Source organism: Artemia sp. Qi Xiang Cuo, chromosome 7 (genome assembly GCF_049724085.1).
Source record: "Artemia sp. Qi Xiang Cuo chromosome 7, ASM4972408v1, whole genome shotgun sequence".
Taxonomy (NCBI): domain Eukaryota; kingdom Metazoa; phylum Arthropoda; class Branchiopoda; order Anostraca; family Artemiidae; genus Artemia; species Artemia sp. Qi Xiang Cuo.
The window spans coordinates 35,856,542-35,882,381 of NC_142800.1; the positions used below are offsets into that span (position 1 = coordinate 35,856,542).

At 35.8% G+C, this 25,840-nt stretch overlaps 2 protein-coding genes across 3 annotated transcripts in view; both read left to right on the forward strand.

The window, feature by feature from the left end:
* LOC148950211 (platelet glycoprotein 4-like) overlaps positions 1-4,236 on the forward strand; it is an 83,236-nt gene extending 79,000 nt beyond the window's left edge. Inside the window, exon 10 of the mRNA XM_089092234.1 lies at positions 4,085-4,236. Within this exon, the coding sequence (XP_088948360.1) occupies positions 4,085-4,105 (21 nt within the window). The 3' untranslated portion in view covers positions 4,106-4,236. The remainder of the gene's footprint in view (positions 1-4,084) is intronic.
* Positions 4,237-14,542: 10,306 nt separating this feature from the next.
* LOC148950212 (platelet glycoprotein 4-like) overlaps positions 14,543-25,840 on the forward strand; it is a 138,092-nt gene continuing 126,794 nt past the window's right edge. For both annotated transcript variants that reach the window (XM_089091509.1, XM_089091510.1), the window contains exons 1-2: positions 14,543-14,646; positions 15,402-15,557. In XM_089091509.1, coding sequence (XP_088947635.1) covers positions 15,432-15,557 — 126 coding nt within the window. In that variant the 5' untranslated portion in view covers positions 14,543-14,646; positions 15,402-15,431. The remainder of the gene's footprint in view (positions 14,647-15,401; positions 15,558-25,840) is intronic.

Consider the following 25,840-nt stretch of genomic DNA (forward strand, 5'->3'; position numbering starts at 1 on the left):
ATAACCAAGATTACTGAAAAGAACTAATGAAATGTAGATTAAATGTTTAATATATATTGATATTTCTTCCTGAAAGTCTGAACAATTTTTTATTTATTAACGTTATAAAAGAGAAAACATTTAAAATGTCTCTTGATTTCAATAAAGCGCAAGTGATGTTCTGGTCTTTTGAAGCCATTTGCTACTCCTGTTTGTGGTAATTTCTGTTTTTTTAAGTTTGTCTTGGTTATTTATTACTCGTTATTGGTTATTTAAGACTAGAAATGACATCATAAGTTGGTCATGACATTTCCTAAATATGCACACAACTTTCATGCCATTAATGACCACCGATTTCGTTTTTAGCTTTTACAAATTTCAGTTGTTCCTAGTAACAAGGAAAAGAAAAATATTTTATAGCTTTTACTACATTTGGAAATAAAAACTTTTTTTATTTGACAATTAAGTAATTTTTGCATTGCAATAATACTGCTACTATGAGCTCACTTTACCAAAAGTCGCCTGAGCTCAAAACAGCTTCGTACATCCCTCCATCTCAATCCTTTCAAAGATTCACTTTTGACCCCTTCCCAATAAATTCCAATTTAATTTAATTCCTTCCATATGACTTCTTCCCGCCCCATTCGGTTAAGACCCGAATTTAGGCCCAGTTGGATGGTCAAAAAGAACAATCTCTGGTAACATGTCATCCTTCATCCATCAAACATGTCTTAGCCATATCAACCTTTCTTTCATTATGTCCATAGAGAGTCGGATAGAATTACGTTTTCGGAAAGCTTGGTGTTTGACGTACGGTCAGTCAAACGGGTACCTAAAATTATCCGTCGACAATTCCTCTGAAAAACATTTAACAAATCTTCCTCTGCCTGTCAAAGTGCCCACGTTTTAGAATCACGCTTGACTTTTGTCATTACCGTAGCTCCAGTATTCTAATTTCGGCTCGTAGATTTATCTTCCTATGCTTTCAAGATTTTACAACTGTGGAAAAAACCTAGGCTATTTTACTCTATTTTTTCATCTACACTTCGTTGACCAGCTTTTAAAATAATGTCATCGAGGTATGTGAAGGTGTCTACTCGGCTAATCTTCTCGTTACCCAGCGTCACCTCTTTATCCTTTTTTTCCTTAGTAAAGCGTCTTAGTTCTCCTAACATTAATTTTCATAGCTGTTCTTGGACTGTGAACTCTCAGAACATCCAAGAAATCGTTCATTTTGCTATCATTTTATCTAAGACACTCAATTCATCTGCATAATCTAAGTCTGGGAGAGTTTTACCTGTTCATTTGTTTCCATGCTGTCCCATACCCTTTGCCGTGTTCTTAGTGAAAACTTCATCAGGATAATCCATTCAAAGAGGGATCGGACTTAAACGTGCTTAACTCCTGATTCGACACCAAGTGAGCTACTACCCTCACTTCCTACCTTAATCGGAACAATATCGTTCTCGTGCATTTTACCACTGACATTGATGTACTTATCTGGTATACGTTTTTATCACTACTTTCTAGTTCTTTTGATCAAGAGTTACATCGACACCATCATTCATTCTTCACTGCTTCAACAGTTTTACTCCATTAGAATTCGATATTTAAATATTAATTGTTCAATACTATCCACCTTTAGCAAATATCGTACTCAGTTTTGGATCGATTCCTCAAAGTGGCTCAGTGAAACTAAAAGAGTGTTTATCTCTTAATTAGCTGAGCCCTCAAAATAGCTCAGTCTTTACCCCTCCGGAGTTTTTATCTCTCAGCATTCATGTGTCAATTATTGGATTATCTTCTGTTTATTTGACGAGTTTGCTTTATTTTTCATGTTTCTTTGGGTACATTTCTAAATTCTTTCGAGTTATTCTAAATTATTTATCCAATATCGCTTTTGCATTTTCTTGCTGTTTTGCAAGAGAATTATGAAATAAGTGCGAAAAAAGAGTTCATATTTCCTTTTCATAATTTTTCTTAAAAAATAGTTCCTTACTTGTTTGCTGACTGTAAAAAAGGGCTAAAGGGTAAGTTATGCAGCCCCAATATTGTAGAGCTCATCTGGTGAAAATAAATTTTTGTTAGTTGTTGGTCCTCCATAAGAAATGGAACCCTTTTTGAGATTTAAAATCAAGGTAGCAGTTTTCGAAATTTGGAATCCAATAACATCCTAAGTCATGATAGCAGCTGGCTAATTCCGGCTCTCTAGTTTGGGCTGCATGCCGATTCTAATAGATTAGATTCAAGTTTTGCCATTTTTTGCCGTGGAAAGTTTGTAGCACATAAATAGGTTTTATTTCAATGGCTTTATCTTTTTGGCTCGTGAGGGAAAAAGGGAGTTATTACTAAGGCAAATATGGGTTACCTGTTTTCTTGAAACAATAGTTTCAAGGAAACAGAATTCTGTCTTCTTGAATTCTATTTTTTGAAAAACAGTATTTTTTTAGCAAATAATGATCTTGTCGGTGCCCATAGACCTACTATATTGGTATCTAAACTATTTCATTGATGCTCCAGAGCACTGAAATTAGCAGTCAACACTTCTAGTTACACATTTAACTTATTTAAACTTCCTTATTCTTAAACTTCCTTAATTTTCAAAACTTAAACTTTCAGTTCTTTTAAATTTCTTGGGCACCACATTAGATCTGTAGAGGCCTGACCCGCGTACCATAGCACCAACCTTAGTTTAATCTGAATTGTGTTTGCGTGTTTAGTGTAGACAAACAATTAAGTAGATTTGAACATCCCATATTGGACATCCCATATTGCTTTTAAAAAGAAATAATTCATTATTCAATTGGTATATTATTTATGAAGAAGTATTAATTCTTTATCTTTGAAAGTTCCAGTATGATCTCAAAAAGCTAACATTTCTTGCCTTAACACTTATTTTCACCACCTCAGAATTCATAAGCTGAAAACAGCTTGGCATAAATGAAAAGAAGTACTTTTGCCTGTTATTCCTTCATAAATTTAGTTTTCATAATTTGTAAAAACTATAGTTATATATATATATATATATATATATATATATATATATATATATATATATATATATATATATATATATATATATATATATATATATATATATATATATATATATATATATATATATATATATATATATATATATATATATATATGTTTATATGTTTCATATATTTCATATATGAAACATATATTTCACAATATATGTTTCATATATTTTTTGTTAATTTGTTCGATATTCCTATGAAACACATTATTTAATTTGAAAATTATGAAAAAAGTTACAGTTTCGTACTGAAGCTTCTCGAGAAGGAAATTGTAAAATAAAATTGGAACTACTTGTATATTTTAACTTTTTTACATATTGGAAATATATATATATATATATATATATATATATATATATATATATATATATTTTTATATATATATATATATATATATATATATATATATATATATATATATATATATATATATATATATATATATATATATATATATATATATATATATATATATATATATATATATATATATATATATATATATATATATATATATATATATATATATATACGCGTATATATCTTGTTTCATATATTTTTTGTTAATTTGTTCGATATTCCTATGAAACACATTATTTAATTTGAAAATTATGAAAAAAGTTACAGTTTCGCACTGAAGCTTCTCGAGAAGGAAATTGTAAAATAAAATTGGAACTACTTGTATATTTTAACTTTTTCACATATTGGAAATATATTTATATTTTCAAAGGTTCTTTTTAAACTTAGGTATTTAGGTTTAAATATCCTTTTGCCATAACCTTGTTTCTACTGTTGTTCAAAATACGGTCGCAGTGTTAACCTGCCAGAACAATTTTTTAGGTGAAAGCTGACAAAAATCAATGTTTTACGGCTTACTGATCTCTGAAATTTACAGAAAGAAAAAATTCGGCGAAGTTTAACTATGTAAATTTTTCCGGTATAATGAGCGTTTTCTTGTTTAGCTATTATTATCCGTCGAATTACGTGATTCGATCAGTAAGTATGGGTTAAACACTACTTGGTACCTGGATTATCTATTGATTCAGTTTTATTATTTTCAGAAATCAAAAGATGGTGTTTGAAGACATTCAAAACATGGAATTTTGATAATCAATGTCTGTGATCTTTTTTTATTTTTGCTGCGACTCAAATAAAGCAGAACGTACGTATAATAGAAATTACTAGTGTATTTGAAATTAAAACAGAAACTATTCTTGTATATTGAAGTTTATTTTGTCTAAGAGAATATTTGAGTTGACTATGGCTGCATTTGTTATAATTCTTTTGTAGTCCAAGGTCTTTTTCAGGGCGATCCCATTGACCCCACCTTAGCTGTGTAATCTCTTTCTCAGAAGCTATTGCCCTGAACGGGTGCACATCGAACTTGTGCTACTAATATCGGGCACGGTATATTCACACACTCTCGACCGACCAGATTCCGTGCTCGCAACTTGCTGATTTTGACGACCTTAGGTAGCGAGGGGTAAACTAAGATAGTTACGATTAGTTGAAGGGTCTGCTGAGTCATGAACGAGGAAAATCTAAGTTATATTTTGATTATAGATATATTGCTCAAAGAATACAATAAGAATAAGGCTGAGATTTACAGACAAACACTCAAATAAATAACACTTACAATTCAAGCAGGTCCATCCAAAAGTACCATGTAATAGCAAACGTCAAAAAAAGCACCATTTTATCTATTTTCTGGACCTTATATAGTAATTTTCCCAACCACAATCCTGGGCTTTTACGTCAATTTCTTATTCCAGATCTCCTACGGTGTCTGGTAAACTGACGCTCCTCAGAATGCTCTGCACATCCGGTATGTTGTATCTGATCTACGTATTTTATTTCTTCGAATCTCAAAGTTAGGATTATCAAATTATTTTAATTTTATAGACTATTTAATTTAGTTGATCCTACTTGTTATAGCACTCCCCTGATTGGGAAGAGACGTCCCTGTCTCTGTCACTATCTTAATTTCAATTGAAAATCTAGTGCTCGGACAAGTTTCTTTCACCCCAGTCTGGATGTATAGAGTACCATTTTGCTTGTAGACAACTTAAAATTGGATACCCTGAGAGGTCACTTCTATTTATGATATAAGCATACCCAGAGTTTTTCATAGTTATTTAAACTGTGGCTTTTCACATGCTTCCATCCATCTTGCTTGCACGAATCCTATTTTCGATCGAAATGCATTTCTTGGGCACCGCCGATAGAGAATAGACTCCGAAAAAATTCAATTGAAATACTGAATGGTAAAGAAGAATGAACAAGTGTCACTAGATAGCATAAAAATTAAAACTATTTTCTGTTTGCGATTCTTCTTACTTCTAAAATGTGTTTGAAAATTCCCCCCCCCCCTTTTTTTCACAAAATAATCGAGCCCATAAATGAATCGGAGAAAATTACAAGGCCGAAAAAAAACAATAATTTAATTCTTTTTTTTTCCTTAAAATATCCCAGATTGCTTCGAATTTATCAAATATTAAGAGTTCACATACACACTAAGCTGTGTTGAATATTATTTTTACATTAGTAGAAAAGTTCTCACAGCACATATATATTCAGTCCGTACAATAGTTAGATTGCTCACTACTTTCGTCTTTCCATTGTCCTAAGTATTTTGTCTATCATAAGGTGGTCAACGTGCGTCCCCAATTTGAGCAAGTGGTCCTTGATTAGAGTTTTCCACATTTCCCAGAATTGAAGTGGACGTCGAGGGCTATTGTAGAAACAGGAAATCCAGCTACTCAAAAACTCCAATACCAAAAAACTAATTCTGCAAAAATCAAATTTGTATATATATACTTAGTTATGACATAATAAGGTGAAACGAAAAACAATAAATCGGCTACACTTTTTTTAAATGGAACATCAACATTTGCCAAAATATTTATGTGGCTCAACCTGGGGATCTTAAATCTGAGAATGGCTCTATTCTCATGGGTTCCGATTCAGAGTCTGAAAAATGGTCTCCCATTCATTTGGTTGCGACACAGGTTCTTTTGCTGCTTTTCAACATAATTCCAGAATGGACGGTTTTTTCCCGTAGGTCTCATTCCATAATTGTTCCACTAGCATACTATCCAAGACGCTATCGATTACCGTATAACCCTACTTGGCACTTTGATCTGGTTTTCTTTTAAATAGGCTGGAACATTGACCAGTTGGCTGGTGCTGATTAACCCATTTTTGTTTTTCTCCTTTTAGGAAAATGTGCAAATAGGATGTTGCTCCAGTCTTTTTGAAACCCACGTAGCACACCGAGTAAATCGATTTACCATCGTTTTTGAAATTGCTACTTTTGACGGTATTAGTAGACATTCATTCAGGGTATTACTCATTAGCGCCCGGGGATAACACCAGTATTCCTCTTCTCCAATTTGAGATTGTATCGTACATTGCTCTCACAACAGCTATCGTAACCCCTTCTCAAATCCCAAAGCCGTTAAGAACAATATGAAACTTTTCAATAACCGGAAGAAAATTTGAATAATAAACAGAGTTCCTTTCCCCAGTAGACTCCCATGATTTTAACATGGAAGAGTGTTTAAACGATACGTTTTTTGAACGGATTTCAACAACAAAAAGAAAAGTTGGTCACTGACTAATTTGTGAAAAGAAAACCTGTATCTTTCTTATCTATATCCTTGGTGGTAAAAAGAAAATGTGTGTTTCTATTCTCTGGTGTGAATATAAACCTCCCATTTTTATATCCCAATTGTACACACAGAAAAAACAATAATTTAATGATTCTTTTCTCTTATGGCTAAAAATATTTCGAATGAAAAAATTAGTACAATTTTTTTAGTAGATAGAGAAAAGGCTTCTGCTAAAAAGCCGTTCTGAACAGTTATCAATTCAATTTATCTAATCAAGCTGTCGCCTTTAGAAGAAGAAACTCTTTAAATTGTAGTCTTTACACCATCTCACTGAGAAAATTTATTTTTAAATCATGATTTTAGTTATCATATTTTTGCATGCGCTGAAAGTTGCCATTCTTTGAAAGTATAAAAAATTTGAGACTTTGTCTTAAATCAAAACTTTTTTGCATGCTTACCAATGGTCTGTGTTGCGGAGGTACCCATCTCCTTATTCTATGCCTTCGGCCGGGAGTACAATGCATGCTTGGGGGCAAATCATCCGACGCTTTTTGTGTTTTTCCCCCAGATTTCTCCAGGTACCCATTCAGAGCTGGGTCGATTCCAGCTAAGCTTACAGAGTCACACCATTGACCCCCGTCTCAAACCAAATAAGCAGCGACACCAGGACTTAAGCCCTGACCTCAGGGTTTCAAGTCCGGAACCCTTTGTCTTACCTCATCCAATATCTCAAATATAATTCTACCTGTAATTCAAGCTGTGGTTGCCATGGGAGGCATGGTAGAACAGAGGTTTGATCTCCTGGTTGCCTCATTGACCCTGAAGTTACCTGGTTTCTTCTCCCCAAATGGGTAAAAGAAAAAAAATATATATGTGGAGAGGTCTATCTGAAACCAAAGAAACATTAGAAACAGGTAACAAAAATTTATCTCTAGTTCTTTTGGAGGAAACAGGAGTTTGGGTGCCTAACCCAACTCCACAGGCTTTCTACCTCTAAGGTATAATCCACTATTATTTGTAGATGAGCCATTAGTTCACTCTTACTTGACTATATATGTTCCGTATAAAGGGTCTGTGGGCTTACTAGCATTTGTAACCAAGCATTCCACTTTAGTCAAAAGAATGTGTATTTCTTCAAGAGTCCAATTAAAGCTAGTATGATTTTTATCTTGAGCTATCTAAAGTGATTTCCTAACCTTTTTATCATGAAAATAAGCATCACTTGATATTCTTTTCCTTTAAGAGTGTGTCGGCTCCTAGCGTTTCTTTAGTATGCTTGAAACTATGCTAGTTTTTAGTTGCTCTTCAGCGAGTGATATAACATTAAATTCTGTGCAGTATTTTGTCATATTCATGACAATTACAACATTTGTTGTAAGTGGGTCACGTATATCTCAAATAAAATCTGCCAGTAAGATTCAACGAATTTCACCTGGCGTAAGTTAAGTAAGTAAGTCTTTTCAACAACAAATACAAATTTGAAATACAATGCTTTTATTACCCGTCGACAGGCTCCATGGCCAGGGATACAAGGGGGATACAACAACAAAATCAATATAAACAACTACTGAAAAAAAACTATACGCTGACAAAGCAATAGATTTACCTAAAGAAAATTATTTTTAGCTTATATAAGGATAATGTGACTTATAATCTACGTCAATTTAAGATGTACTAGTTTTTAAATGCACGCTCTAAAAGTTTCCAAAATTTATCAATTCTACATAAATAATTTTGCCATCTAATATCAAATCGATGTAACGCATTTTATGAAAGTTAGATACCTGTTATTTGCTTCAATGAATATTAATGAATACCAAAATCAACGGTAAATTACACATAAAAATAACAAATGCTTCAATATATTCTCCCCCGTAAGGCTCCATGACCAGGAAAAAAACAGGGGAGGAAAAAAAAAAAAAATACATTCATCCAACATTTTTTAAATAACACATTCACATCACAACCCCCCCCCCACACCCAAAAAATCCAAGATAGGCAAGGGAGTAATACATGAATCCGCTCACACAAATAAATTACAGAACCAATCGAGAGACATCAACTCATCGGAGAACCAGGGAAAAAAATTTAATTATTTGCAAGAAAATCTCTAACATAGTTTTTGAAGATACCAAACGAGTAGCAGCCCCACGCAGACTCCGGGAGAGTGTTCCAAGTCATATTGCAAGCTATCAGAGGGTTAAAACAGACTGTATTGACGGAGTATACGGTATTTGTAAATTATTGGAAGTGCGGAAAAAATAAGTCAATTGCTCGGAAATAAAATTAAATTATTACATAGGGCAGCAGGAAGCTGCCCATGTAACCTCAAACAAATTGAAAGAAGCATAGGACAGAAAATAGAGGGATCTCAAGACAAGTAAGGGTTTAAGTAGGGAACCTTGCTTTATCATATAGTTCTGAAAGTGGCTTCAGTGATGAGGAAAAAGTTGACATCCAGATAATAGAACAGTATGAAACATAACACTGAACTAGGCTGTTGAATAAGAGTCTAAGTATTGACCCTGGAAATATGTGTTTCAATTTTTTAAGGATGCAGGCTTCTGGAGACTTTCATTTTAATAAGGTCAATATGAAGCTTGAAGGAGAGATTTTCATCAAGCAATACGCCTAGGAATCGAACGCAACGATCCTTAGACCTATTAAGGGAACCCCTCGATACATGTATTTCATTTGAACCAGAACAAGGCCTTGAAACTCTTGAGAATATAAGAAAACATGACTTTTCAACATTTAAGTCAAGATAATGAACATTCAACTTTGCTTGTATTCACTGTGGAGCTCTCCATTTTCCCGAGGAAAGAGTAGCAAACAAAGATAATTCGTTTGGAGATTACTGCTTGCATGGTGGAATTGCAATGTCACCACCTCAGTTTCCGAATAAATTGGTTTTCCTTTTTTTTGACGTCACTTGCTCTCTGAAGAGTTTTATAAGTGTATTCGAAACTTGAACTCGTGTTTTGCTCTAGCTTCATTCAACGTAAGTGATAATCGAACCATAAATAGTCGAAATATATTTAGCTTTAAAGTACCTGGACCAATTTATCACAAAATTAATTTAGCGGCACATCCGTCACAAACTACTGAAGGTGAAATTGAACCACCGTCATATGACCAAATGTACTTTTTAGACCCCAATGAAGCTGTTGAAGAACGCCTCAAACCTCCTTTAAATTATAGGATCTCTCGTAATCTAAGGAATCTATCGGAAGAAATATTGAGAGATACAAACGACTATACCGAAAGTTATGAAAAAATGTGAGAAGTGGAGGACGATACAAATCAAATTGCTACTTAATTGGGACAACAGCCTCCGAACGTGCAGCTCATTTTTACTGTGGTAAGTAATATCTTGAGTAGTCTTAATTGTAAAATGTAATTTCGAAAAAAAATTTATGGGATTCTCAAAAAACAGCTTGAAACCTTTACAAAATAGGGTCAAATTAAAAAGCTTTAAAAAAAATGGTGTCAGATCATTATAATCGCCATGGCCGAAAATCTTCTACAGAAGACTTACAGTTTCCTGGCTTGAACAACAAGGAAAAACACTTTTATGACATGGGTGGCACTGAAGTGTCTTTTTTCCTTTTTTTTCCTCCACTGCTAGCTTGCTACTTGAAAATGGCTCCAATAGGAGGAGCGGGTGCTATGGAGCCAATAGATTCGGAAAAAGACCTTATTGCTTCCATTGAATAGCTATTTTGTATTTTACCTATATGCTATATTGAACTAGCGAGACTGGTCATTTGTATTTTCACCCCCGGGCTTAGTTTTTTTTTCAGAGCCATTAAATAGCCTTGTTACTTTTCAGTTACTTTGTTTTGAAATGTCCGTTCTGTCCCAATCCTGGAGCATCTGAAGTATATTGAGGAGAGACAACCTTGTTTTGAAATGTGTAAAACGATTCCTCTCCGCTGTTTTATTACCCATATTTGACAAGGGTTCGGTAAGAAAATAGGCGTCGGATGGGTAGTTTAGCTACATGTTCTTGTGAGTCAATAATCAAACAACGAGTCAAAACCGTTAACAACCTTTTGAATTTTTTGCGGTGAAAATCCAGAAGAAAAATGAAGAAACTTCAGTGCAAAAAACTGGCAATAATTTCAGTGCTCCAATTGTCGGGTTAGTGGATATGAGTTCCCCCACCTGTGACAATATTTTCGAAACAAGAGGAAAAGTAAATGACCCAAGTCAACACGACGGTATGGTCTGCATCCTCGAACCAGTTGCAGGTTCAAGTAACAGCAACAGTCGTTCCAGGTCGACCTATTTTTGAGAGATATATTGCTTCCACTTCTAACGGAAGAAAATTTAGTGCGCATTACTTTAAGACTTAGAATGGATTGAATACTCGAAAAACTTGGATACAATGTTTTGTTCTGTTTACTGCCATTTTCTAGTTGGACTCTAAGGGCCGGGGAAAATGCTGGAAAAAGAACTTTCATCAATATAGGATTTTGCAAGTGTAAAGACAGTTCTGCTCTATTGAGGCAACATGTTGGTGGTGAAAGACATGGGCATTGTACGTTGGCAAGGGTGGAATTTAAGATAATTAAGTCTAATGCTTCAAGATGTCTGACGAATGCCTTATGTTGGTTCAGATTTCAAGAGGTTTAAGAAAATGGACATCATGTGAAGTACGTTTTTTGTGTTATTTGCTTTCTTGGCCACCAAGGTCTTGCTTTGAGTGATCATGACGAATCAGAAACATCTTCAAATAGGGGTAGTTTTATTGGACTGAGAGAGGAAATATTTAAAGGTGACGAAAAGCTGAAGGCCAGGTTGAACCGCCGATATGGTTACTAATGTAGTCATCAATACCAAAAGAATGCAGTTACACTGATATGAAATTCAAGATACCATTTCAGAAGTAAAGTCAGCTAATTACCACAGTATTCTTCTCGAAGAGACAAAAAATGTCTCTAGAAAAGAACATATGGCGATCCTACTCAGGTTCAATTATATGAAAAAGTAGTTCCCACAATTATAGGCTATGGAAAAGTAGTGGAACGACCAATTTGCTTCTATAACAAGCAAAAATTAGACACCGAAAGCTTATCCACCTCGATTTGTGAAGCTATAGAAAAGCTTGGTGTAGGTTTGATGGTGCGTGTTACCCAATGTTACAACGGCGCATCCGATCTGAACTTTCTCTTGAAAATGCCAGCAATGAAAGATTTTTCTTGGCATTAGGGAGTGTGAGGTAGTATCTTTGATCGACAAAGGGAAATGACAGCCTCAGTGACTTTTATGATAATGGCCGTCAGAAAAGAGAAGGTTAAGAAACTGAATTTGGATAGAATAGTTGACGATTTTTTCCAAGCAGCGAAGTCACAGTTACTCTCTACTTTAATTATGTTTACTCAATGTTATTTGTTTTTGTATCTTTATTAAAAAATGAAAAAAAAAACACTCAAATTTTTCCTGAATTGATGCCCCTGGCACTGGAACATCATAAAGAGTGCCAAAATTCCCACACTGCTTTGACTGAAATGTTTAACTGAATTGTTCCTGACTTTGTTCCTGATAGTCTTTTTTGTTTCTGATTAGTTTTATTTCGAGCAAGCTCTTATCTTATTCATCGTTCACCATGTGCATATTGGGTCCTATAGAAAGATTGGGTCCTATAGCAGATTTTGTCCATTATGCAGGTTGGGTCCTATTTTTCTCAAGAGTATGCTCTGGAAACAACAAACACACCCATGTAATCAGATCCCACTTTCTACACCGGTTTTTGAAATTATTTATAATACGTTGGGAATGGCTTAATGCATTGAGTTGAAACTTTGGGAGGCTTGGGAAAGCTATCTCTACTCCTGTTTGTGGTACTTTCTGTTCGTTTTAAGTTGTGAATTGAATGTCTATTGTAATTTCTTTTCGTTTTGTACTTCAGTTATTCATTTATAGGGATTTCTGTTTGGTAAAATTCGAATGATTATATGATTTTATTTTTGCTCGTCTTCGGGTTAATGTAGTTCTTTAATTTCTTTGAAAAATTAGTTTTGGAGATTTTTTAATTTATATCAAGTAAAACTGCATAAAGTCATTGTTTTATGGATTTCAATCACAATATTATGTTAAATATTATAGTAGCAGGTATCATTCAAGTTGAAGGCCTAGTGTTAAATTTGATGTGTCCTTACCTTTCTAACCTCATTCTTAAACAGTGCTGGAAATCCGACAAAACCTCCAATGCGTCCAGCTAAAAGTATTGCTATCCGTAGTACCAGACTTGTAATCCACCACTTTTTAAGGTTCAACAACCCATGGTCTTCTGCTCCTCGAAATTGTAGATGACCTGAAAAGGGGTCAACTTAAATTAAAGAATTGATGCACAAAGGTCTATTCTTAGCAATAATGAATCTTTATCCAAATCACCCTCGATTGTGAAGTAAGGACCTACATACCTGGATTTAGTAATGTCAGCATGAATATGTTTATCCGAGTCACCATTTACCAGGTTACGCAATTAATGCGATACCAAAAATGTAACAATTTAATATAGACAAACACGAAGGAAGGAAGCTTAGGACCGTTTCCTCCTCCCTAGTCTTTGAACTCCCAACATTTTATTGTTACGGCTACCCCTATATTTTTCCCAGACGCTACGTTGCGAGTAGCGTCTGGGCCATGATGCCGCCCTTGTCCGCTGTGCACCTGCCAATTTTTGAATTTTAGATCAATTTTGTCACATAATAGCTATTTGTAATTTGCTCATTACCTGACGCAGTTTTGAGATCTCAAGACTTTAGCTTTTGACCACAGTCGTCGTTAACTATCAAATTATGAAAAGGCTTAAAATCGCGGTAAAAGTAGTCGTGATAGGAGAAGCAGTGATGATAGATGTTGTAGTCGCGGTAGGAGTGCTACTATGGCTATGTATAGACGTGGTAGATGTAATGGTAGCCATGGCTGATTAGTAGTAGTCATAGTAAGAATTTTAGGAGTGGCAGCAGCAGTACGAATGGATACTTTCTACATAGCTAGAAAAGATTATCTTTTTTGATAGAAGGTTTCTTCAAGACAGAAGCTCCTCGAAAACGGTAACACAGCTTTCTTTATAAGGAAAATGTTTTATATGATTATCATTTAGCCATTTAGTACAACACCGTGATGTTTCGATCATAACCATGAGTCTAATTTGGTACGATATGTCTGAATTCACCGAGCTAGTGGGTGCTGGGGATTCAGGACTTAAGTTTCTTCTGAAAATATTTTTTTAAATCCTATTTTATCTTTAAATCTTAGAAAATTCAGGAGCCCTAGGACAAAAAAGAACATTCCGCAAAAAAAAACAATCTTCAATCCACTTTTTTCTTAAATTGAACAAACCCTCTCCAAGTTTCTTATGATCATGTCCTCTATCTTAAGGTAAGGGAGTAAATTTAGAAGAATATAACAGGTTAGAGACGCATCGCTGTTTACAAGTTGAGGTTCTTTTGTAGACTATGAAAAGACAGAGAATCCCTTAGTTGTTTACCTATGTTTTAGACTCAATTCAACTTGCTCTTTATTTTTGCTATTGATAAGGATGTTTTCTGATAATAACGGCTAATGCCATTAGATTCAACTGTAAATGTTCTCACACTCAGACACAAAAAAGGAACTATAAAGACCCGAATATAGTGGCCCAACGATTAGGTACAAAATGCATTATTTTTTAATTATGACTCAAATTTTTACATTGCCAATCAAAACCTGAAATGTAAGACAAAGATAAAGAAATAATCATAGCCTTGTTCCAAGATTTGATTTCAGCTGTAATATATCAGTAAGATTAAGGTGAAAAAATGTTAAGTCATATATTTTGTTCATCTTTCTTTATTTGCACTTCGATTTTTTAATCAGTCAGTAATTGTTCGACTTTGAAAATGATTAACCGTTTCTATTAATAGCACTTTGATAAGAGATTTATTTGCGCATAAAAAAATAAGTAGAATTCAAGAGCTAGTAATTAATTAGCTGTTGGAACTTAACCGCACAATTTTCGTGTAAGATTTTTGTTATTCCTTTTGCTTGAAAAAGAATAATTGAGTCAAGGTACATAGGCATGGGACTTTAGACAGGTAGAGAGGCCTCGAAGCCTTGGCCTTCATGGAATTATAAATTTTTTCAGATTTACAGGTACTTCTTATTCAAATTATCAAATGAAATTTGTTTTCTTAAAATTCTCCATCCCCCCCATTAAATAAAATTCCCAAATAAATGCTTAGAACTCATAATTTGCCCTTCTCCAAATCTGAGATTGATATTTTACTGCATAATTTTCCTGCAATCTTGATTTAAGTCATACGCATTATTTCTATTAGTTAATTTACCTCCACTCCCCCAAAAGGTGTATATGTCTGATAAAATCCTTTGAGTTGTATAACATTCCAATATCAATTACATATTTTAATATGAAATTACATACTAATTACGGTCTGAAACATGAAAGAGGGAAAAATATAGGGGTAGCCGTAATAATAAAATGTTGGGAGTTCAAAGACTAGGGACGAGGAAACGGTCCTAAGCTTCCTTCCTTCGTGTTTGTCTATATTAAATTGTTACATTTTTGCCATCATAATAATATTAATTGCGTACCCTGGTAAATGGTGATTCGGATAAACATATTCATGCTGACATTACTAAATCCAGGTATGTAGGTCCTAACTTCACAATCGAGGGTGATTTGGATAAAGATTCATTATTGCTAAGAATAGACCTTTGTGCATCAATTCTTTAATTTAAGTTGACCCCTTTTCAGGTCATCTACAATTTCGAGGAGCAGAAGACCATGGGTTGTTGCACCTTAAAAAGTGGTGGGATTACAAGTCTGGTACTAGGGATAGCAATACTTTTAGCTGGAAGCATTGGAGGTTTTGTCGGATTTCCAGCACTGTTTAAGAATGAGGTTAGAAAGGTAAGGACACATCAAATTTAACACTAGGCCTTCAACTTGAATGATACCTGCTACTATAATATTTAACATAATATTGTGATTGAAATCCATAAAACAATGACTCTATGCAGTTTTACTTGATATTAATTAAAAAATGTTCAAAACTAATTTTTCAAAGAAATTAAAGAACTACATTAACCCGAAGACGAGCAAAAATAAAATCATATAATCATTCGAATTTTACCAAACAGAAATCCCTATAAATGAATAACTGAAGTACAAAACGAAAAGAAATTACAATAGACATTCAATTCACAACTTAAAACGAACAGAAAGTACCACAAACAGGAGTAGAGATACCTTTCCCAAGCCTCCCAAAGTTTCAACTCAATGCATTAAGCCATTCCCAACGTATTATAAATAATTTCAAAAACCGGTGTAGAAAGCGGGTTCTGATTACATGGGTGTGTTTGTTGTTTCCAGAGCATACTCTTGAGAAAAATAGGACCCAACCTGCATAATGGACAAAATCTGCTATAGGACCCAATCTTTCTATAGGACCCAATATGCACATGGTGAACGATGAATAAGATAAGAGCTTGCTCGAAATAAAACTAATCAGAAACAAAAAAGACTATCAGGAACAAAGTCAGGAACAATTCAGTTAAACATTTCAGTCAAAGCAGTGTGGGAATTTTGGAACTCTTTATGATGTTCCAGTGCCAGGGGCATCAATTCAGGAAAAATTTGAGTGTTTTTTTTTCATTTTTTAAGAAAGATACAAAAACAAATAACATTGAGTAAACATAATTAAAGTAGAGAGTAACTGTGACTTCGCTGCTTGGAAAAAATCGTCAACTATTCTATCCAAATTCAGTTTCTTAACCTTCTCTTTTCTGACGGCCATTATCATAAAAGTCACTGAGGCTGTCATATCCCTTTGTCGATCAAAGATACTACCTCACACTCCCTAATGCCAAGAAAAATCTTTCATTGCTGGCATTTTCAAGAGAGAGCTCAGATCGGATGCGCCGTTGTAACATTGGGTAACACGCACCATCAAAACTACACCAAGCTTTTCTATAGCTTCACAAATCGAGGTGGATAAGCTTTCGGTGTCTAATTTTTGCATTTTATAGAAGCAAATTGGTCGTTCCACTACTTTTCCATAGCCTATAATTGTGGGAACGACTTTTCCATATAATTGTACCTGAGTAGGATCGCTATATGTTCTTTTCTAGAGACATTTTTTGTCTCTTTGAGAAGAATACTGTGGTAATTAGCTGACTTTACTTCTGAAATGGTATCTTGCATTTCATATCAGTGTGACTGCATTCTTTTGGTATTGATGACTACATTAGTAACCATATCGGCGGTTCAACCTGGCCTTCAGCTTTTCGTCACCTTTAAATATTTCCTCTCTCAGTCCAATAAAACTACCCCTATTTGAAGATGTTTCTGATTCGTCATGATCACTCAAAGCAAGACCTTGGTGGCCAAGAAAGCAAATAACACGAAAAACGTACTTCACATGATCTCCATTTTCTTAAACCTCTTGAAATCTGAACCAACATAAGGCATTCGTCAGACATCTCGAAGCATTAGACTTAATTATCTTAAATTCCACCCTTGCCAACGTACAATGCCCATGTCTTTCACCACCAACATGTTGCCTCAATAGAGCAAAACTGTCTTTCCACTTGCAAAATCCTATATTGATGAAAGTTCTTTTTCCAGCATTTACCCCAGCCCTTAGAGTCCAACTAGAAAATGGCAGTAAACAGAACAAAACATTGTATCCAAGTTTTTCGAGTATTAATCCATTCTAAGTCTTAAAGTAATGCGCACTAAATTTTCTTCCGTTAGAATTGGCGGCAAGATATCTCTCAAAAATAGGTCGACCTGGAACGACTGTTACAGTTACTTGAACCTGCAACTGGTTCGAGGATGCAGACCATACCTTCGTGTTGACTTGGGTCATTTACTTTTCCTCTTGTTTCGAAAAGATTGTCACAGGTGGGGGAACTCATATCCACTAACCCGACAATTGGAGCACTGAAATTATTGCCAGTTTTTTGCACTGAAGTTTCTTCATTTTTCTTCTGGATTTTCACCGCAAAAAATTCAAAAGGTTGTTAACGGTTTTGACTCATTGTTTGATTATTGACTCACAAGAACATGAAGCTAAACTACCCATCCGACGCCTATTTTCTTACCGAACCCTTGTCGAATATGGGTAATAAAACAGCGGAGAGGAATCGTTTTACACATTTCAAAACAAGGTTGTCTCTCCTCAACATACTTCAGATGCTCCAGGATTGGGACAGAACGGACATTTCAAAACAAAGTAATTGAAAAGTAACAAGGCTATTTAATGGCTCTGAAAATAAAACTAAGCCCGGGGGTGAAAATACAAATGACCAGTCTCGTTAGTTCAATATAGCATATAGGTAAAATACAAAATAGCTATTAAATGGAAGTAATAAGGTCTTTTTCCGAATCTATTGGCTCCATAGCACCCGCTCCTCCTATTGGAGCCATTTTCAAGTAGCAAGCTAGCAGTGGATGAAAAAAAAGGAAAAAAGACACATCAGTGCCACCCATGTCATAAAAGTGTTTTTCCTTGTTGTTCAAGCCAGGAAACTGTAAGTCTTCTGTAGAAGATTTTCGGCCATGGCGATTCTAATGATCTGACACCATTTTTTTTAAAGGTTTTTAATTTGACGCTATTTTTTATAGGTTTCAAGCTGTTTTTTGAGAATCCCATAAATTTTTTTTCGAAATTACATTTTACAATTAAGACTACTCGAGATATTACTTACCATTTATTACACCCGAATCAGCTACAAATGACATTTTTTTGTCACTAGCCAATTTTTATTAAACCACGTTTTTCAACCGATGCATAAATGATAAATAGAAAGGTTCATACTAAATAATGAGGGTCCGTATAATTCCCAGCTATAAATTTTAACGGTGTGATTGAATCTAAAAGTTGACAGATCTGTATTAAAGTGTTTTAACAAAGCAAAAATTATTAAATATAATGTCAATAATTAATTAGAAAAAACTTGTTTATGTTTACATATTTACAAATAATTTTTATACCTATCACAGTACTTTATTTATCTGGAATACCGGTTAATCTTCTCTATTTAGGTAAGCACTGCGCGTTCAAAGCCCTCTACCTAAAAACGATTAAACGTAGAAAAAAAAATGCAGAGCATTTAGTCTTATAAAATATTTATAATGAATACAAATGGAATAAAACCCGTAGGAACCGAGATATTTGCAAGAGGGGTGCAAAATATAATTTTTTTTTCCTCTGACTTTTGAAATCTGTAGTCGTGGACTTCCTATGATACACATGGTCGAAGACAAGTTGTAAAGTGTCTTAATAAAGGTTTAACACTAGTTTATAGCTGTTTATCTCAATTTCTGAGGAGAAACCTTTAACTGAGAGGGGGTGGAGGGATCGAGGGGGTAAGGGTAAAAATTTTTCAGAAACGCATAAAGAATTATTTATTTAAGTTTTTGTTATGTTTTTACAAGTCAGACAAAATTTCGGGGGTGGGGGTCAAACCTTGGTATCCTCCTCCCCTGGATATGGCCTTGCCTTCACGTCATCTGCAAACACTAAAAGTTACGTCTGTTAATGTCAATTAACCCAAAATTGAAAGCACCTATTGCTATTGGTAATAAAACAGTACAGTTATTGCTATTGGAAAAAAAAGATGACATTCAATTCAATATCCCAGTCCATTAGTCGCTGATACTTTAGTAATAACTTTTTAAGGTGACGAGGCTAGTAGCCTATCGACCAAACAATAAATTGAACCGCTCGAATCGTGTTATTCGCAATCTCGCTCGGAGTAATGCTTGATAGCCTTACACCCCTCCACCGCTGTAAGGTGTGCTGACGAATTTCCACTGTAGTCCAGAGACGGAAAGTCAAGCCTCATCGTAAGCAATGTTGCCACCGCTGTAGCAGTCACCGGCTTAACTTTCACTCTTTAACCCCAGCCTGGAACAGTAGGGCTTCAGGAAGGGGTAAATTTTCCGTCAAATTAATGCTTAAAATTGAGAGGTAAATGGGTCTGATGATTAACCCTTTCAGACCTGAACCAAGAAGAAGTTGCGTAAAAATTCTGAAAATAGCAGAGAGTGATCCTGGAGGTTCAACTAGAACATATTTATTTAAAAAAAAAATTTATTTCATTCCAAATCCAAACTGCGAATGGTTACCATATGGTCACGTCAGGTGTATACAGATACTATTTTAGGTGAAAATTTGTGAAACAGTTGCAATCTAAGTTCAAACACAATCGAACTTTGCAGTTCGAACACATGATTCGACTGGTTCCCCCCCTAACGCACTTTTCATAGCGACACTTTCCCTTTTCATTTGTTTCCGGAAAACATGAGGTCTGGTCGAACCTAAATTATTCCGAAGACATCCCGTCTCGCGAGGTAGACGTATTGAACTTTGTCACTAATAAGGATAGTCTTCCAAACCGAGGAATTTGAGATACGCCAGTAAGAACCAACCCACGAGCAATGTCCATTTTGAAGTACAGTAGAGAAATATGCTGAACATTGGGCCTCTACCAATGCTTTGCTCGAACTCTGTTATATTCCCCACTCATAATGGATGTGCCGTCATAACATTGGACAACACACAGCATCAAATCTTCATCAAAATTTTTGGTAGTTTCGCAAAACGAGTATCAGCTTTCGGCGCCTAATCTTTGTGTGTGATAGTAGCTGATTGGTTGCTCCACTGCTTTTCCGTTTGATATGTAATAATAAAAATAAAAATTAATTTTCTTTATTGCCCATTATAATGTACAAAGTACACAACTGACGGAGTAGGAAAAACAAAAAACAAAAAAAAGACAAAATGAAAATAAATTCATAACTTGACAATTGACAACCCTATAGAAATACATTCAGGAAAGTAGAACTGAACTTTAACCGCTTTTGGAACGACTCTGTTCTTCTTTGGATAGCATCTAAGGAGCTAGTGACTCCATATTTTTGGTCGATACAGTGGTGTTGCTAGTCCAAAGGGGCAGCCGAAGAATATATTTCACATATTTGTAAAACACTTCCTAATATCAGCAATATCACTGAGAGGAAAAGCCTGAAAGAAAGTGAAAGAGCGAGCAAATGCAAGACTACAAAAGCATTGTAAAGAGATTCTACGATACGACGATTAAACTTAAATTTCATATCAACTAAAAGGTTATAAGCTTTCCTACTCTTATTGGCAAAAAAAAAAAAAAAAATCAACAGACTTCGGGTTGCACGCAAATTTTTCCCAATCGGTATTCCAAGGTAATTTAAGTGACCGTGTTCATGAACGACATGGACACCCAGACACAAACAGACTGGCTCTTGGGTATGGCGATTGAAAAACAGGACTTTAGTTTTACTCTCGTTGAACTTCAGTCCGATATGGCCCTTCTCCCCCGAAAGTACACGGAAATTCTCTTCTATTCTTGTCTGCGTTTCACTAACATTCAGAATATCATCAGGGTAATTTGCTAACGAGACATCAACCCTTCTAAATACAGAAGTCATAACAGGTTTGTATTGAGGTTCAGCAATGCTATTATTGAACAGGGGTGGAGAAGCTAGAACTCCCTGTCTAATACCTTTCTTAACCGGGATTTGCAAAGTAAGTTCAGTATCACTGGGCGATCCAATAGTTTTAACTTTAGCGTTCAGCTTCCTATAAATATCCCACAAAGCCTTTACAGCTGAAGAATTCACTCCACGTTTGGAAGCAGTCAGTAGAATGTGGACACGGATACCAGAGTCAAATGATCTTGAGACATCAGGACCGGCAAAGTAAAGTACATAATCATTTTTAGAAGCATTTGCCAACAAATTAGCAATAAGATGATGTGTATGATCATGGCCAATCTCTTTATTAAACCCAAACTGATTATGTTGTGTATTACGCTTCATCACAATTTCGTCAATAACCATTGGTTCAAATATTTTACACAGTACACAGGAAAAAGTTATCGGTCTGAACGAAGAGTACTAGTCTGAAAGTCTTCCCTTGTTAATGACAGGACTAATTATACCAGTACTAAATAGATCTGGTACCAATTCAGAGCAAAATTCAATTGATAAAGAATTGTGAAGTTTTCAACTAAAGACGGGGAGCCAGCTTCAACAGGCTTAGCAAAAATGCCATCAAGGCCATGGGAATCCTTTTTACGGAGTTTAGAAATACAGTTAATCACCAAAGAATGTGTGAAGATAAAACTGAGGTGAGTGAACATTTATCAAACTCCTTGTCATAAACACTTTTCAAGAACGCATCAGGTTCCGAAAATTTAGTGCTGATGTAGTTGCACCACTGACAGAATCGCCCCATGATTTTGATCTACCCTGCTTTAACATTTTCCCCAGAAGTTTGGGTCACTACGTGCCTTGAAGGACGTTGCGGCAATAGAATTTGCCTAATTTCGTTTCAGTTCTTTCGCAAAGCATCTCTTTGTGAAGAGGCCGACTTCGTTCACTACACTGGTGCGCTGCGTACCCCACTCTTTCCAAATATAAAGCCAACATTTGCACGATTTCATCATAATACGTGTTGAGTAAAATTTGACTTTCAGATCCACTAATTCCAGACTTCTGAGACAGGAGCTGGAACGGTACTTTTATTTTCCCAAGGAAAGCCTCACTTACGCTTTCAAAAGTAGGTAGGTCAATTTTACCCCGGTCACGAATTTCAGGCCACTTGCTGGTATCAGTTGATGTTACAGGAATAATTGTTAACATTATCATCATATTTAACATGACAGAAAAAGTTTTTCTGAATGGCAGGTGATCTGACGTCTGGAATGTAGTATTAACAGAAGTTATCGAGTTTGGTAGCATTTCAGGTGAGCAAAACATGAGGTCAAGAGAAGACATGCTGCCAGAATTATGGATGTATGTGAATGTAAGCTTACATCTGTTTGCCACAGCTTTGAGTGAATCAAAGATGTGGGCACATGCTACACAGAATATTTGGTCTACAATTGGAGTCATCAAACGGATTACAGTTTAAGCCACCGGCCGACATGACAGTCAGATTGCTCGATCAAAATCAGAGGCAAGAGTGCTAAGAGCTCGGGATGCCTTATCGAACATTACATTGGAACTAGATGTGATAATCAGTGGGAAGGTAAACTGAGTCGACACCGTCATTTTGTATTTTGACTGCCACAAAATACTCTGAGTCCCGGAAGGGCTCTGGTAATAGTTCATTTTTGCACGAGAATAGCAGTGCCCCCACTAGTTCGACTGAAATCAGAGCGTTTGGCAGCATGGGAGTAAATAACAGCAGAAGTGTCGATGTTTAGTAGCTTCAGACTGTCCGTAGTCAGCCGGTGCTCTTGCAGACACACCACGTCATTCATTTCGCATAGTGTTTGTACCGATGGGATCTTCACAATTACACTTTCGTTTATATTCCACGACGCTATTCTGAGTCCTTTATTCATTTTGAGGGACAAAAAAGCTTCTGGGGTATAGGGCTCTTGACACTGTTCTCGCAAGGGGAGTTGCGGTTACTCGAATGACCCTTTTGTCCATAGTTGGAGCAGCAAACGGTGCAGGCACCAGATATCTCCATCAGCCTGACAACTGAAGCACCCAAGAGGCAGGGGTACATATTCGTTAATTTTAATCCGTTCATTTTCCATAACAACAGGGTTCAAGATTTCAGTATTCAGGTCATCACGGCACGAGAACTCCAAATTATATGACCTGGTTTTTCTGATGCTGAAGGCCCTCACACATTGGGCATTAAGTTCTTTAGTTCACATTTGGAGTAGGATCTGGGACGTAACGAGCAATACCATGGCACATAGGAATTTTCAACCGAGGTTTTAAGGATTCTTTTTTCGCCTTAATAGCACTGCTATGGCAGTAGCTGTGGTCTGGTGACTGATAACGAATCCCCACGAATATTTACTGGGTCTTAGTTTACTAATTTCCATTTTAGAGCTACCAGAAAGACTATCTATGTATTCTTTCCGCTCCTTAGGGTAATTTAGTTAATTAGGCGGACTTTTCAAAGCAGCCGAGTAAGAAGGCTTCAGGGTAGGCACTGGGACAGGAAGAGGGGATAGTGAGGGGCTGACATGAGTCTAAACAAAATTATCAAATGTTACACACAGCTCATTGAATTTATGGTACAACATAGGAATCACTTCTCCAGCTATAAAGGGCACTTCGTCCGGTTCATAAGTCACAAACCGTGGTAACTCCACTTTTTTCTCAATACACTTTCTGAGGGTTTTCAAAATATCTGGACACTTATCCGACGCCTTCTGTCTATCACTAGGACGGATAGAAACATTTACAAATACCCAATGCAATTGGATATTTGCTTTGATTCAAGAATCTTGTCATTTTTGAAAAATTCTGACGCAGCTTTAACGATATCGGCATAATCATTCCCAGCTTTACGAGCCTGACATAAGAAGTTCATTACTGGGCACCATACTAGTTGATCAGTATACACTCTGGACTAGATAGTCAGCAGTACACGGGAACAGGGCAATACTAATGTGACGTCACCTTTCCCCACGGGATATACCCCAATAAATAAGAGAAGCGTTATTTCCCGTTCATATGATCCCCGAAGTTTAAGGGAGACTCTCCCGGCAGTTACAACGGCGTTTGCGAGGGGGGCTGCTCCTCTTCTGCTGGCCAATTAGTGTTATGTTAATTTCCTATTGATACGTTTAACATCTTGTTTGAATGCTAAATAGTAGATATAATAAGTCATCTAATGTCTATGAACTTTGAATCAACGCTTTACTTTTAATGTATGCATTAGTTAATCCTGCTTAAAATTATACAGTTGATATGTCAAATGCAAAACGAAAACTGAGTAGGATTGCTGAATAGGATTTACCTGAGTAGGATCGCTAATTGTTCTTTTCAGGAATTATTTTTGTCTCGTCGACAATAACAGCATAGTAATTAGTTGATATTACTTCTGAAATAATGTTTTGTCAGAGGGCATTTCCAATCAGTGTAACTGCATTGTTTTGGTACTGATGACTGCAATATCAACCATATCGGTGCAGTAACTTGGCCCTCAGATTTTTGTCGCCATTAGATGTTTCCTTCACCAGTTTAACAAAATTACCCCATTTGTCAAATGTTTCTGATTCGTCAGGATCCCTCAAAGCAAGACTCTGGTGGCCAAAAAAGCAAATAACGCCAAAAAATGCTCTTCACATGATCTCTATCTTCTTAAAATCTTGAGATCTGGACCGCCATAAGGGATTCGCTACACATCTCGAATAGCAGTATTTGTCTTATATTCCACCCAGGCCGACATATAATGCCTATATTTTTCAACACCATCATGTTGCTTCACTAGAGCAAAAATGTCTTTACACTTGCAAAACTCTGTCTCAATGAAAGCACTTTTCCTAATAGTTTCCCCAGCCCTTAGAGCCCAACTAGAAAGTGGTGACAAGCATAATAAAACATAGTATCCAAGTATTTAGAGTATTCAATCTATTTGTAAGTCTTAAAGTAATTCACATTGAATTTCCTCCCGTTAGAAGTGGAAGAAAGATATCTCTGAAGAATAGGTTGAGCTGGTTGGTTGTGACGCACCAGAGAGATATCTGACAGAGGTTTTCGGGTCTTAATGTTACTGGAACCTGCAAAGGGTTCGTGGATGCAGACCGAAATTTCATTTTCACCTAAGTCATTTCTTGTTCTGCTTGTTTCCAAAAGATTGTAACATGTTGGGGAGTTCATATCCACTAACCCAACATTTTGAGCGCTGACATTATTGCCAGTTTCTTGCGCTGAAGGTTCTTCAGTTCTCTTCTTTCGCCACCAAAAAGTACAAAATTTTATATCGATTTTAATTTATTATTTGTTTACGGATTCAGAAGAACATTAAAGATAAACTGACCAGCTGACGCCTATTTTTTGACTGAACCCTAGTCACAGATCACGATAGCGGGTAATCGTTTTACACAATTCAAAACAGATTGTCTCCCATCAGTATAATTGGGATGCTCCAGGATGGGGACAGAAGGGACATTTCAAAACAAAGTTAATAAAAAGTAACAATGCTTTTCAACCCTAAAAAACAAAGCATGGAGATCACAATACAAACAACCAGTCTTGCTAGTTCAAAATAAAAAATAGCTATTAAACAGAAGTAAAATGGTCTTTTTCAGAATCTAGGGGGTGTTGACCCCCCGTCCCTCCTCTAATTGGGGCCACTATCTAGTGCCAAGCTAGCAGTGAGGGGGAATAAAGAG